At 35.1% G+C, this 16,953-nt stretch overlaps 2 protein-coding genes across 2 annotated transcripts; both read right to left on the reverse strand.

Moving 5' to 3' along the window:
- Window positions 1-3,520: 3,520 nt before the first annotated feature.
- Window positions 3,521-4,462, reverse strand: LOC115517166 (olfactory receptor 4L1-like). Its single transcript, XM_030320285.1, has one exon. It carries the CDS (start codon window positions 4,460-4,462, stop codon window positions 3,521-3,523), a length of 942 nt encoding a protein of 313 aa, XP_030176145.1.
- Window positions 4,463-14,736: 10,274 nt separating this feature from the next.
- LOC115517018 (olfactory receptor 4K13-like) lies at window positions 14,737-15,678 on the reverse strand. The gene has a single exon (XM_030320194.1). The coding sequence runs from the start codon at window positions 15,676-15,678 to the stop codon at window positions 14,737-14,739; it is 942 nt and encodes a 313-aa protein (XP_030176054.1).
- Window positions 15,679-16,953: the final 1,275 nt, after the last annotated feature.

The raw sequence follows: 16,953 nt of genomic DNA on the forward strand, positions 1-16,953 counted from the left end.
TTGCTATTCTAAATTGTTTCTCTAGAATTTGGTAAGTTATCCTAAAATCATCTGAATGAGTTGATTGACAAGAACAGGGATATATTTAAAGTAGAGCATTTTGAGGGTACAGATTCCCTATGACAAATAGCAACTATGTTTAAGATTGTGTAGTGTTTTCCTTGAGAAACAAAATGTCCATTAGAAGGGGTGACAGAGGCCAGGAATGGATGCCTGGATACTCGGCATATGGCAAGGGTAACAATCAGTAGGGAGAAACTATTTAGTAGCTGGTATTTGGATGATAATTTATATTCATATTAAAATAAAGTAGATTCCTATCAGATACCAATATAAAATTTAACTTCCAGTTGGATTAAATAATTAAATGTGATGAGAAAAGTTTAAAATTATAAAAAAGAAAATAATATTTTGGGCTATCAAATGTAAAGATGTATTACATAAAAGACAAAATCATAAACCTAAAGAAAAAGATAATTAAATGTAACAATTTTAAATTTTATAAATTTATAAACATCACAAAGTGTTAATATAATCTGTAGGAGTGAAGATGCTTTCCTTTCATGTAATTTGTGTGTGTGTGTGTGTGTGTGTGTATATATATATATACACACAGTATATACATATATATTCACTATATATATATATATAGTGAAAAGGCAACCCATAGAATGGAAGAAAATATTTATAAATTATATACAATGTAACATTGTGTATCAACTATATTCAAATAAAAAATTAAAATAAAAAAGTTAACATCCACAATATATAAAGAACTTCTATAATTTAACAACAACAACAAACAAACAGTTTAATGGGCAAAGGATTTGAATACATATTTATCCAAGGAAAATACACAAATAGCCAACAAGTATATGAAAAAATGCTCAACATCACTAATTATTAGAAGTACAAATCAAAACCACGCTGAGGTATTACTTCACACCTCTTAGGGTGGTCACTATCAAAATAAAAACAAGAAGACACCAGAAAATAACAAGTGCTGGCAAGGATGTGGAGATGTGGAAAAATTGTAACCTTCTGCACTTAGTAAGAAGGTAAATGGTGCAGCCACTCTAGAAAACTATGGGAAGTTTCTCAAAAAATTAAAAGTAGAAATACCATATTATACAACAATCTGGCTTCTGGGTATATATCTAAAAGAATTGAAAACAGGATCTTGAAGACATATTTGCACACCTGTGTTCATTGCAGCATTATTCCCAATAGCTTAGAGGAGGAAACAACTTAAATATCCATCAGTAGAGGAATGGATAGAGAAAATGTGGCATATATACATAATGGCCTAGAATTCAGCTTTACAAAAGAAAAAAAAATCCTTACATGCTACAATATGGTTAACATTCGAAGATGTTATGGTAAGTGAAATAAGCCAAGCACAAAATGACAAATACTGCATGATCCACTTACATAAATCTCTAGTAGTCAAACTCTTGGACACAGAAGGTTGGAATGGTGTTTGCCAGGAGCTAGCAAGATGTGGAAAGGGGAGTTTTTGGTAAATGAGGATAGAGTTTTACTTTTGCAAGATGAAAAAGTTCTAGAAATCTGTTGCACAAAAAGGTACACATAGAAACAATACTCTACACTTAAAAATATATAAAATGTAAAAAAAAAATTTAAATGTTGTATGATTTTTGTCACAATAAAAAAGAACCAGAGAAGCACATATTTAAACAGATAAATCATCAAAACATTAAACTGAGTAAAAAAATACATTTTAGAATAATAACATTTATATAAATTCCATTTATATCAAGTTAAAAACACACAAAATGTTTTTATGCACAATGTATGAAATATGAGGGAAATGATTTTAAGAACATACAAAGGAATGATACTTGTGGGTTGATGATAATGATGACCATGACCTTTGCTACAATAAAAGAACTGGGTGTAGATGATTGCTTGGGGTCTTGATTATCTCTAATAAAATATTTTGGTAGTCAAAGAGAATCTAAAATGTGGCAAAATGTTAGAAATTTGATAAAACTACATGCTATATCAATGTCTACCCTTAATTCTATGATTGAAATAATTCATAAGAAATAAATACAAATATACCCAAAGAACCCAATGAACTTTAGGGACCTGGTTCCCTTAGGTTTTGAAAATAAAATTTTAGTCTAAAATATGGCATGCACACATGGCTCAAAATACTATTTTTAAAACACTCTTTAATCTATAATTAGTATATTGCACATATTGCTTAAGAGGCAATGAAGAAAGAATTGGGTAAAAGCCTCTAAAAATGTTCCTGGGTGTTCAGAAGAGAGCAGAGCATTTGGATTTGATATCAAAGAGGCTATACAATGTCATTTTATTCTAATATCCATGAACCATAGATGAAACATTATAATTTAGTACACTTTATACAACTTGGAGAGCTTGCATACTTCCTGTTTTGTTGTAGTGTTATTTCCTGGAACATAAGGGGGCTTTCTTCATTTTCCTTTGTCCATGGGGATTAACACAATATTAATGCTCTTACTGGATTCTTGAGAGATACATGAGAACAAATATGTGTATAAACATAAATGAAAGAATAAGGTAAAATGAGCTGTGTGTAACATATATATCAGGTGGAATTTCTATTTTTTAAGAAAGAAATATGTGTTTCTTGTAAGTAGATGACAGATCTATCTTCATAGAAACTAGCCTGTTTGCCTTGTTAAAAAAAGTAATAATTCTTACACATATTAGGATCCACAAAAATCTGAGCTTATGTGTTTGTGCATGTGTGTGTGTGTGTGTGTGTGTTTAAGAGTTTAGAAGAGTTGGGGGGTGCCTGGGTGGCTCAGTCGGTTGAGCCTCTGACTTTGGCTCAGGTCATGATCTCGCAGTTCGTGAGTTTGAGCCCCATGTTGGGCTCTGTGCTGACAGCTCAGAGCCTGGAGCCTGCTTAGGATTCTGTGTCTCACTCTCTCTACTCCTTCCCCTCTCATGCTCTGTCTCTCTCTGTCTCTCAAAGATGAATAAATGTTAAAGAGTTTAGAAGAGTTAGGATGAGCATGAGGTGTTGTATGGAAACAAATTTGACAATAAATTTCATGTTTAAAAAAAAACAGGGTTAAAAAAAGACTTTAGAAGAGTTCATACAATCTTATGCACATTTAGTCAACTAGAGAATTTAGCTGAAAGAGCCCTAATTCTGAATTAAAAATAGATAAATAAATTCCTATTTAATTCCTCTTTATTTAATGAAATTTAGTCTTGGACATTTCTAGGTTTCCGACTATACTTGGTGAGCCAGTTTTTTTCTTTTTAATTCTTTATTACATTGAAAAATGATTAACCCTACTTGGATTGAATTTTAATTAAAACAATTATTCTTCCAAAAAATAAAACATGTTATAGAAATGTATAATGGCACATTTGATATTTTTAATATACATTATGAATATTTTTTAAATCTACAAAAATGAATTAATATCAACTTATTCTGAGATGTACTGTACATGAGTTTTGCATTGAAAAGCTTTATCATCATGATTGTTGCCTAGAAGATCTGTCTGGATCTGACATGTTGGGTCCTCAGCCTCCTCATGGCTGCTTTCATCTCCTTATTTCTCAGAGTGTAAATAATGGGGTTCAGTAAAGGTGTAATAATTGAATAAAACACAGAAAGAAATTTATCCACTGAAAAGCTGCTGACAGGCCAAGCATAAATGAAGATACATGGCCCAAAGAACAGAGTGACCACAGTAATGTGAGCGGACAGTGTGGACAGAGCCTTGGAGAGTCCACCAGAAGATCGACGTCGGACAGTTACCAGAATGACAGTGTAGGAAATGAGCAAGAGTATGAAGCAGATGAAAGACAACAGTCCACTGTCAGCAGTTACCAGCAACTCCAGAACATAGGTCTCAGTGCAGGCAAGTTTTAGAACTAGGGGAAGGTCACAAAAAATATCGTCCAATATATTGGGACCACAGAAGGGCAAGTTGATAGTAAAAATCATCTGGCTCATCGTATGCACAAAACCGACAACCCAGGACAGCAGCACAGAGCCGGTGAGGACTCGGTGGTTCATGATGGATGTGTAGTGAAGAGGTTTGCATATTGCAATGTACCGATCAACAGCCATGACTATGAGAAGAGTCATCTCACTGCCCCCTAAAAAGTGGAGGAAGAACATCTGAGCCATACAACCCCACAAGGAAATAGTTTTGTTCTCCTTGAGAAAATCTGTGACCATCTTAGGGGTTGTGATTGTAGAAATACACATATCCAGAAAGGAGAGATTTCCAAGGAGGAAGTACATTGGTGTGGAGTACAGATGTGAGTCAAAGGTTACGGTGACCACGATGAGAAAGTTTCCTGCCACAATAGCTGCATAGGCCAACAAAAATATGAAAAAAAAGAAAATTTCAAGTTCCCAAATGTTGGTGAGTCCTAACAAAACAAACTCTGATATCATTGAGCTATTCATTGTATCCATCTAGTCTATATAGGGGTTTTCAGAAAGTCATTAAAATGTAGAAAATCTGAAAAAAGTGATGATTTAAACTTTGATAGTTTTGAAGATATGAACATATAGAAAGTAGCATTTGATTCCTATAGAAAGAGAAAAGATGAACATTTCTGAAAAAATACATTCAATTTATTGATTTAAGCAACATTCACATTACCAAATCTATTTTCAGCCAGAAAAGCACCAAAGATAAGAAATTTATTGTAAAATTTTGTAAACAGTGTTTGCAGGTATAGAATGCATCTCCACGTTGATTTGTTGTTTCTATCATGAGTTTATGAGTTTATGAACCATGAGTTCAATGTGTCAATGAGTAAAAGAGCCAAACGACCATTAGTCAAATGATTTAATTCAAGTGGGTATTAATACAGTCGTGTAACTTTGTGGTGATGGTGCTTAGGATTTGATCTTTTGCTTCTTTCCCCTTCCCTAATATAAAATATTCAGATATGTGCATGTGAGTTGATATATTTTTTTCAGCAACTTGCTTTAGGGTAATTTATTATATCAGTTATACTATATCATCACCCCTCCCTTTTATCTTAAAGAGGTATAGCAATGATTTCACTTATTCCTGAAGCTATAATCTGGTTATGGATTATCATATGTTCTTATTGCCCCCCCTAAATTATAATAAAACAAGCTTCCTAGGAAGTTTCCAGGCAAGGCCATAAATGTTTCTCAGTTTCCAGGTTTCTCTCTTTCTCCCTTCCTCCTTCCCTCCCTCCCTCCATTCTTTCCTTCCTTACTCCCTCCCTTCCTTTTTTCTTCCTTCCTTCCTTCCTTCCTTCCTTCCTTCCTTCCTTCCTTCCTTCCTTCCTTCCTTCCTTCCTTCCGTCTTCATTTCATCCTTCCCCTCCTCCTCCTCCCATCAATGTTGTCCTCCTCTTCCTCCTTCTTCTGAATAGCATTGTGCATTCAGAACAAAACTTGTGTCCTCCACTGCTGAGCCTTTTCGCCTATTTTCCTGAATGTATTATTGCTGGGTTCTTGGCTGGAGTTTGTTTTTTTTTTCCTTGTCCCTTTATATTGTGTATATAGATGGTCTGTGAACAACCAACAAACCCTTTACAAGTAGTGTTTATGTTTCCTTGGCTCCTAAATGCTTATCATTATTGTACCCAGTGCTTTCCTCCGATACTGTTTTGCACTTGTGTGCAGACTGACTCAACTCTTATCTTGGCTCCCACATCCTTGACATTTGTACCCTGTATATGTATCCAGATTGGGCTGACACTGTTGGCTTACTTTTATCTACTTTTAATTTTGATTTAGATCTTTTGGTCCTAGCATGTTTTTCTTTCTTCTTAAAAAAAAACTATTAGTGATATACACCAAACACATAGGTGAAGGCTCATACATATACAAACAAAAAGCACGATACTTACAGCACATTCTAGTCCTGGAGCACCAAAACAGAGCATGCAAAACCTACTCTGAATTTCTTTTTTTTTCTTTTTTCTTTTGCTTAGTAGTTCAGGAAATATTCAGAAGTTTTTGTTTAGCCTAACTATCAGAATTAAAAAAAGAAACTGAATCAAGAATAAAGATTTAAATTCTGCCCCTGGCCTCAACATTTACTAGAGATGTATACTCTTAACTTTTGAACGTTGATTTATTTTTCCATAAAATGAAATAATACCTACTCGACTACCTCATAGATTGTTATGAGACCCCAGGGTAACATATTTGGAATATATTTTTATATTTTATTAAACAACCATAGATCCTACATAGGTACAATCACATAATTCTATCTGTAGCATTATCTCATTTTCTGATGATTTTAAGGATGCTCAAACCAGTAGGAACCACAGAAGAATCTTACCATGTAAGACTTGGTAAAGAAGACAGTGTCAAAGTATTTTTCTCTATAAATATAAATGATGTAATTACCTTAGTTGTCTTCATTATAAAGATTTAACACCATCATTGTTATTCCATTTCATGCAGTACTTGAGTCTGCGTACTAGTTATGTATAGCTTCAAATTATGCATTTCTCAGTCTTATGGTACTAACAGGAGAAAATCTTGAGAATTATAAAAGCGATTTTGTAATATTTAATATGTAAAATTGGAAAATTAAAAGAAAAAATGGATATTTATTAATTTAGTTTTTTTAACAATTTGCAAGCCTCTTCATTAAATATATCCATCATATAGATGGATTCCATTCTGTTACGATAGATGAAATCATTCATTATGACAATTTATACACATGACCAAAGATAAAATATCTTTAAAATCTATATTTTTCTGCTCAGACACAGACAAAAATAAGATAGAGTATGAAAAAGAAAATAATTCTTCCTAACATAAGTCACAGTTAAACCTTAAGTGGAAAGTTTAAACTTTTGCATGGTCTGTATTATACAGACATGATGAGCTGAACAGGAATGAAAAATAATTGGATAAAAGTGGATAGGGCCTGGTTTGGTTTCTCTGTAGCAGGAATTTGTCTGAGAATGGGATGCTTGACCTGTGACTGGAGAGCCTGGCTCTTTCTGTGCCTTTTTTGTGACTAAAGTATGGAAACGTACTGCACTCTTTTCCACTGAGGGCACTTGTCTGGGGAAGAAAAGCTGTGGGATGCCCAATACTGAGTCTCTGTATTCAGTAACAAAGTCTTTTCCATACATTTCCACAAATGCACTTAAACAATATATGTGGAAATGTGTAACGGGCAGTTCTTTTAATAAGAATAAAGGCTTTGCACTTTTTAGTGATCTTGAGGGTTTTTTTAAATGAATAATCTTATGAGAGAATTAGGCCATGCCTACATTATCTAACCCAAGGGGAATATTCACTTTTATAGGCAAAATTCAAATTCTGCCAAAATAGCCATTATAAATATTTTCCTGATTAAAAAATAAACTTTTACAATTAATAGAAAAAGACTTAACATTATAAATACACAAAGGACTTTATTCTCATATATTGGTCAAGTTTGAAATATTAAAGTAACTTTTAAATGTAGTTAGGGGGCACTGGGTGGCTCAGTTAGGTTAAGTGAGAGACTCTTAATTTGAGGTCAGGTCATGATCTCATGGTTCTTGAGTTCGAGCCCTGGTGTTGGGGGTCTGTGCTGATAGCACAGATTCTGCTTTGGATTCTCTCTTTCTGTCCTTCTCTCTGCCCTTCCCCTGCTTGTACACACACTCATTCTCTCTCTCTCTCTCAATACACACACACACACACACACACACACACACACACACACACGTTGGAAGAAGACCAGTGGATTTAGAAAAATAGAAGATAGTCCTTGGCTTGCACAATTACCAAAAACAAATATATTACCAGTACAATTAGATAATTATATTGAATAGAAAGTTATATTACTTCAGTGAAGAAAATACTTGTAGACTTGAGGGAGAAGATTTTTTTAAAAAATACTGATTGAAATTAATCATTGCTCTCACCTAATGTTCCCTAAGTGTTTTCTGTGTTGAAATACATACTGAATGTATGAAGGTAAAAACATATGTGAGTAAATTAATATGAAAAAAATAAGTCAATGTTTCCCATTTTATTATTTGAAGTGTTGATAGATTACATTTTAGACTTATCACAAATGCTAAACTTAGCCAAGTAAGAATCCGATTTTTCCATTATTTTACAACACTCTAAATTCTTTTAGTTTTTTTTATCCCAAACATATTAAACAAACCCAAGTTTGTATTGCAAAAAATAAACTCGCACTGTAAAACTGACCCCTAAAATCAGGAATGTGAGTGCTATTTATCAGTCAGACTAGCTGTTCCTCTTACTGAAATTAGATACATTTGTGCAGTTGCTAGTTGACCCAAATTATCTTTTACTGTTGCCCTCATTATCAGATAATATGGTTATCATTCAGTTCTAAGTTTCTGTAAAATTCAGTTCTGAGTTTTTCTTTTATTAAAGTGTGCAACTGCAGTTTGGTGTTAGCACTGCTATCTAAACCTACCAGTTCTAGCTGAGGAGTGGTCTCTTTAAAGACGTGCAGACACAGTGAGATCCTGAATATATATCTTTTTTACACCATGAATATATATGACCATCATTTGCAGTTTTTTTAAAAAAAGGACAAGAATCATATACATAAGGTATAGGCTTGTGCTCAACTCCCAAAGGGAATTATTAAAATAAATATGCTAGGGTTCCCTAGAGTTCAGAGCAAGGACCTCTTCTCTCATTATTTATTTATTTATTTATTTATTTATTTATTTATTTATATATTAAATTTATTGACATATTGGTTTCCATACAACACCCAGTGCTCATCCCAAAAGGTGCCCTCCTCAATACCCATCACCCACCCTCCCCTCCCTCCCACCCCCCATCAACCCTCAGTTTGTTCTCAGTTTTTAACAGTCTCTTATGCTTTGGCTCTCTCCCACTCTAACCTCTTTTTTTTTTTTTTTCCTTCCCCTCCCCCATGGGTTCCTGTTAAGTTTCTTAGGATCCGCATAAGAGTGAAACCATATGGTATCTGTCTTTCTCTGTATGGCTTATTTCACTTAGCATAACACTCTCCAGTTCCATCCACGTTGCTACAAAAGGCCATATTTCATTTTTTCTCATTGCCACGTAGTATTCCATTGTGTATATAAACCACAATTTCTTTATCCATTCATCAGTTGATGGACATTTAGGCTCTTTCCATAATTTGGCTATTGTTGAGAGTGCTGCTATGAACATTGGGGTACAAGTGCTCCTATGCATCAGTACTCCTGTATCCCTTGGATAAATTCCTAGCAGTGCTATTGCTGGGTCATAGGGAATTCAGCAAAGTTGCAGGATAGAAAATCAATGTACAGAAATCAGTTGCATTCTTATACACTAACAATGAAGCAACAGAAAGACAAATAAAGAAACTGATCCCATTCACAATTGCACCAAGAAGCATAAAATACCTAGGAATAAATCTAACCAAAGATGTAAAGGATCTGTATGCTGAAAACTACAGAAAGCTTATGAAGGTAATTGAAGAAGATTTAAAGAAATGGAAAGACATTCCCTGCTCATGGATTGGAAAAATAAATATTGTCAAAATGTCAATACTACCCAAAGCTATCTACACATTCAACGCAATCCCAATCAAAATTGCACCAGCATTCTTCTCGAAACTAGAACAAGCAATCCTAAAATTCATATGGAACCACAAAAGGCCCCGAATAGCCAAAGGAATTTTGAGGAAGAAGACCAAAGCAGGAGGCATCACAATCCCAGACTTCAGCCTCTACTACAAAGCTGTCATCATCAAGACAGCATGGTATTGGCACAAAAACAGACACACAGACCAATGGAATAGAATAGAAACCCCAGAACTAGACCCACAAACGTATGGCCAACTCATCTTTGACAAAGCAGGAAAGAACATCCAATGGAAAAAAGACAGCCTCTTTAACAAATGGTGCTGGGAGAACTGGACAGCAACATGCAGAAGGTTGAAACTAGACCACTTTCTCACACCATTTACAAAAATAAACTCAAAATGGATAAAGGACCTAAATGTGAGACAGGAAACCATCAAAACCTTAGAGGAGAAAGCAGGAAAAGACCTCTCTGACCTCAGCCGTAGCAATCTCTTACTCAACACATCCCCAAAGGCAAGGGAATTAAAAGCAAAAGTGAATTACTGGGACCTTATGAAGATAAAAAGCTTCTGCACAGCAAAGGAAACAACCAACAAAACTAAAAGGCAACCAACGGAATGGGAAAAGATATTTGCAAATGACATATCGGACAAAGGGCTAGTATCTAAAATCTATAAAGAGCTCACCAAACTCCACACCCGAAAAACAAATAACCCAGTGAAGAAATGGGCAGAAAACATGAATAGACACTTCTCTAAAGAAGACATCCAGATGGCCAACAGGCACATGAAAAGATGTTCAGCGTCGCTCCTTATCAGGGAAATACAAATCAAAACCACACTCAGGTATCACCTCACGCCAGTCAGAGTGGCCAAAATGAACAAATCTTCTCTCATTATTTAAGTGGATTGTGTTCATGAAGTATATCAGCCATGTGAACTTTCTCTAGTAAGTGCTTCATACTAACTCAGGTGTTTTGGTTGGGGCAGGACAAGCACATTGATAGAAAATTGATCTATTATAGATTATAGTCTTGAGGAAATAATAATTCTATTAATTTGATTTCCTCAATCTGAATATTTGTGATTAATTTGGTAATTGTTTTTATTCAAGTAAAGTTAAAATATTACCCACACTGAACAAAGCATATAAGGAAATTCACAAGTATAGGCCAATTCTTAGCAGAGAAAAATCTCCTTTTAACATGTAAAGGGAGAGAGAGAAAAAGAGAGCAGAAAGAGCTTGAATGAGCAAGCTGGGGAGGCTTTCACCATGGTAATCGATAAAGGAATAATGGTAATCAATAAATGGTTAGTGGAGTTTTGCAATCAACCATTCTAAAGATAGAGAATTTTGCTAGCTCTTTATAATTATATAGAACTTCATGGTAACTCAAAAGTATTAAAAAAGATCTGTAGCAACACCTTTACAAAACAATGTAATTAAGCAAATAAAATTCTTAAAGCTATCAGTGTAACAATGTGATTGCAGATGAGTTCATATGGTACAGAAATTTTTCTGAATACTCTTAAATATAACTCTTCCATGCTTGTCCAATTAAAAGCCTCTTGAAAAGATTACAAGAAAGCGAGGGTAACAAATATATGATATATGTGGTGCCACATTAATTTCCAAAGGCCACAACAGACATTGTTAACAAATTTTTCACACTTTTTGATTGAAACCAAGAATTTGTTTTTTAATTTAGTTCCTTATACAGCCACAGCGATTAGAATTGCCATGAAAAATAAACCTTTTAAGAATATTTATGGTGAGTAAGTGTGTGTCACAGTTCAGTGTGGCATTTGAGATGCTTCAAGAAGAAGACTCTTAAATATAGAAATCAAAAGATAATATTAGAACAGTATTATGTGCTCTGACCTAATTGTCCAAGCCAGTTGGTAAGGATGGCATACATAGAATTTTTCAGAATAAATCTGAACTGTTAGAAGCACACAATCTGGAGCCAAACTAAAGTAGGAGAAATATATTTTTAAAAGGATGAAGAAGGGGATAAACAGGGAAAATATCTAAGTTTGATATGCAAAGTACATTGTAAAGCTTTTGCACTGCAAAGAAAACCATCAACAATACAGAAAGTTATCGTACTGGCTGGGGGAAGGTTTTTGCAAGTAATATATCCAATAAGGGGTTAATACCCAAAATATGTAAAGAATTCATACAACTGAACACACAAAAAGGAAAAAATCTGACAAAAATGGGCAGAGGACCTGAACAGACATTTTCCAAAGAAGCCATATAGATGGTCAACAGGCTCATGCAAAAGTGCCCAACATGACTAATCATCAGGGAAATGCAAATCAAAACCACAATGACATAATACCTTAAACTTGTCAGAATGGCTAGAATCAAAAAGACAAGACATAACGATTGTTGGTGAGGATGTGGAGAAAAAGGAACCTTGTGCACCTACCTCTGTTGGTGGGATGTAATGTACAGGCACTGTGGAAAACATTATGGAGATTTCTCTAAAAATTAAAAATAGAATTACTATGTTATCTAGTAATTCCACTGTTGGATATTTAACCAAAGAAAATGAAAACGCTAATTTGAAACGATTTATGCACCCCCTACATTTATTGTAGCATTATTTATAATATCCAAGATATGGAAGCAACCAAAGTGTCCGTTACTAGATGAATGGATAAGGAAGATATTATACATGTGCATGCACACACACACACACACACACACACAGAGAGAGAGAGAGAGAGAGAGAAAGAGAGAGAGAGAGAGAGAGAGAGAGGAATATTACTCAGACATAAAAAAGAATGGAGTCTTGCCATTTGCAACAACATAATGATCTACAGGGTGTTAAGTGAAATAAGTCCGACAGAGAAAGACAAATACTGTATGATTTCACTCATGTGGAATCTAAAACACAAAATAAATGAGTTAAAAAAAACAACAAAAACCAGAATTCGACATATAAATACAGTGAACAAACTAATGCTTGCCAGAGGTGAGGCAGGTAGGGGGATGGTGATGGTAAGTGGGAGATACAGGTTGCCTGTTATGGAAAGAACAAGTCACAGGAATAAAAGGCACAGTATAAGAAATACAGTCAATGAAATTACAATACTGTTTTATGGTGACAGATGGAGCTACACTTGTGTTGAGCATAGCATAATGTAAAAGTTTGTCAAAACCCAATGTTGTACACCTTAAAGTAATGTAATATGTGTGTCAACTATACTCAAAGAAAAATTTTCAAACAAAAATATTTTTATTTTATTTTATCAAAAACTCAAATAAAAATATTATTTTTCTAAACTGAGACATTTAGGGGCACCTGGGTGGCTCAGTCGGTTAAACATCTGACTTTGGCTCGGGTCATGATCTCATGGTTTGTGGGTTCGAGCCCCATGTCGGGCTCTGTGCTGACAGCTCCGAGCCTGGAGCCTGCTTCAGATTCTGTCTCCCCCTCTCTCTGCCCCTCCCCCCATTGTGCTCTGTCTCTCTCTCTCAAAAATAAATAAATATTTAAAACAATTTTTAAACTGAGACATTTAAAAATGTTTAAAAAGACTTCAAAAAAGATGTCCCCAAGATGTTCAAATACTTTTAGGTTTTCTATTTGCCTTTGGAAGTCTTTACAGTTTCCACATACTCATTGTTTGTGTTTATTTAAGAAATTCAGGTTTACTATCTGAAACAGCCCAAAAACTATTCCCTCTGCTTTCACTTTTGATGCATTATATTCTCTACTTATGAGGACTGAGGTATATACCAAACTGTAATAAATATGGCATCCCCTCCTTCCCTTTCTCAAAACACTTCGATGGCTTTACATTGGCAATAAAAAGGAACCCATTAGGCCTGAAAACTCTGGTCTCTTCCCTTCTATAATATCTCAGCACAGGGGTGCCTGGGTGGCTCCATGGCTTAAGCATCCAACTTCAGCTTATGATCTCATAGCTCATGAGTTCGAGGCCTCTGTCAGGCTCTTTGCTGACAGCTCAGAGCCTGGAGCCTGCTTCAGATTTTGTGTCTCCATCTCTCTCTGTTCCTTCCCCCCTCACACACACTCTCTCTTTCTCTCTCAAAAATAAATAAACATTAAAAATTTTTTTAAAAAATCTCGGCATAGATCTTTTCCCTTTCATTCATCCGTCTCCTTCACAAGGTTTACTTTTAATACTTACAAACTCTTTCTCACTTCACAATGTCTATGTACACTGGCCTTTTCCTGGAATATTCTTTTCCTTGCACAAATGTCTAATTCTAGGGCTTTCTTAATGTGTTGGTATAAACATCTCTCCTGAAAGTGATCTTCTGAGACAACCACTCCTAACATAGATCTCTCACTTTGGTATTCTCTCCAGAGCAGGGACCAGGTCTGTGTCTATAACCACAACCATATATCTGTATTGCTTTGGACAGTGCTTGGTACCTAGTAAATATTTTTTTATTGTTTCATAAATGACTGAATTCAGTTGAAAAATCATTGTGTACATGTTTTCTGGTACAGCAAGCTGCACTAAGCAGTTCATGGTTTTAATCTGTAATATTTGTGTTGATATTGATTCTTAGAAAACTATTTGAGTACACAAAGGTATGTTGGAAACATTTATTTTTAGGCATATTTTTTTTACATTCTACTAAAGATGATTAACATATTGAGGCTATATAGTGAGAAAGTACTCTTATCCCCATTCAAATCACAATGCCTCTGTGAAGACTCCATATGGTTAACAAATATTGATGGATGTTTTCACACCTATGAAGTTACTTAATATAACTTTAGAAATAAAAATTGATAATAAACACCATATAGTGTGCTCTCTTACTAAATTTACCCATTTTTACATACTGGGCCATTAAAACTATAAAATTTTTGTAAGAAGACATATGATTGGATATTTTAAACAGTCATCAGGGTCGTTTCCCTGACTTCTAAGGAAAGAAAGTACAAGGAAGTAATGAATGCACACTAATTTATGTATTAAATTACTGCTATGAACACTTTCCATTAGATTTTTAATAAAACTGACCTTAATATTCCACGAATTTTGAGGGAGGAAATTGAAAGTCTTTAAATTTTTAATTTTGATTGTTCTGATAAATATTAAATTTGATATTTAATATCAAAACCCCAATAGCAGAGAACACAAAACAGTCAGCTGTTATAAACGTTCTTTAGGAAGTGAGCCAAGAGCCAATATGCTGGCTGCTGAGTCTCTTAATGGCTGCTTTCATTTCTTGATTCCTCAGAGTATAAATAATTGGATTAAGGAGAGGGGTGATTATAGAGTAAAACACAGAAAGAAACTTATCTACAGAGTAACTCTTGAACGGGAAAACATAGATGAAGATAGCAGGACCAAAGAAGAGAGTGACCACAGTGATGTGAGCAGACAGTGTGGACACTGCCTTAGAGGATGCACTGGAGGAGTGCTGCCAGATAGTGACCAGCATGACAATGTAGGATATGAGCAGGAGAATGAAGCAGATCAGGGACAGGAGTCCACTATTTGCAATCACCAAGAGCTCTAGGATATAGGTCTCAGTGCAGGCAAGCTTGATGACCAGGGGAAGGTCACAGAAAATGCTATCCACAACATTGGGACCACAGAAGGGTAAACCTACCGTGAAAACCATCTGGCTTGTGGTATGTATGGACCCAATTGCCCATGAGAGCAGCAGAAACCCAATGAGCACCCTGCGATTCATGATGGTCTGATACTGCAAGGGCTTGCATATGGCAACATACCTGTCTATGGCCATAGCTATCAGAAGAGACATCTCTCCACCCCCAAAGAAGTGCATAAAAAACATCTGAGCCATGCAGCCCCACAAGGAGATGGTCTTGCATTTTCTAAGGAGGTCTGCAATCATTTTGGGAGTTGCAGCAGAAGAAAGACATAAATCAAAAAATGACAAATTTGCCAGAAAGAAATACATGGGGGAGTGAAGATGCGTATCAACTATCACGGAGATCACAATGAGGAGGTTTCCTACTATGATGGCTACATAGACAAGGAAGAAGACTGCAAAAAAGAATATTTGAATTTCTTGAGAAGTGGAAAGTCCCAGCAAGATGAACTCAGACACACTTGATCTGTTGTTGGGGACATCCATTCATCCGTTCGTATGAGTTTATCAGAGGTTGCCTAGAAGAGGGAAAAACACACAGAATGTCATAGGGACTGACAAGTCCATAAACTTGATCTTTACTCACATACTGTTTCTTATCCAGGCAAACAACCCTGTTGCTACTATGACTACTTCTTTCGTATTTTACAGGAGATATTTCACTGGACCACATAGTATAGAAACTGGAGGGAATGGAGACAACTAAATAAAATGGGTGTATTGGTTGGTAGGGGCAAGGTCAGTTGGACATTAGAGAAAACCTCTCCCTTCTTGTTCAGCTGCAGATCAGACTGTGTGTGAGCATTTAATTTATTAGAATGATATAAAGGAATTTTGGAAGGCAAAAGCAAGATAAATTTTATCTCTTGCAGGAAGTGCATTTACTGACATTTTTTGTGACATTCCAGTATGCAATAAAAAGTTTTCCATATTAAATATTACTGAAATCACATAAAGTGCATTATGCTTCTTGAAAAGAACTAATTATAGATCATAAACATATATATTGTTGTTAGAAGATTGAATGTGGAGACAGTTATATCATTAACTGAGATCAAACCAATTACTGAGGAAAGTTTAAGGTTTTTAGACTTGAATGATGCAGATTGACTCTCAAAACTACAGATGCTCATCTAAATATTGCCTAATTCTTCATTTCATATGATCAGACATAAAGTGTCCCATCTGTGCATTCTTATCCAGTTGTTGGAAAATTGGATCAAATAACCATTTTTATGTAATATTTTTTTAATCTTTGTTTATTTTTGAGAGAGAGTGTGTGACCAGGGGAGGGGACACAGAATCCAAAGCTAGCTCTAGGCTCTGAGCTGTCAGAACAGAGCCCGATGCAGAGCTTGAACTCATAAGCCGTGAGATCATGACCTGAACCAAAGTCAGATGCTTAACCGACTGAGCCACCCAGGCAACCCTCTGATATTTGTTAAGTCATATGTTATAACATATCTGAGTGTATAGAAATACCTAAATCACTACTAGTAGGACTAGTGAAGTTTTCCTTTGTAGTCTTGTTCCTCTTTCCTCCATTAGTGAGGGATAAAGAGTACAGTGAATCATTTATCTTTGTAAACATGACCTAACAAAACTTAAAATGTGATATATTCTTTGAAGAGAGTACTGTCTTGGATTACTTAGCCTACTTGAACTTGTACTTCCTAACAATTATTTTCTTTAAAGTTCCTTTAACTTTTACCTTTGTCAAAGATGGAAAAAAGTCATAGATATTATGTTGCTTGCTGACTG

Source organism: Lynx canadensis, chromosome B3 (genome assembly GCF_007474595.2).
Source record: "Lynx canadensis isolate LIC74 chromosome B3, mLynCan4.pri.v2, whole genome shotgun sequence".
NCBI lineage: Eukaryota > Metazoa > Chordata > Mammalia > Carnivora > Felidae > Lynx > Lynx canadensis.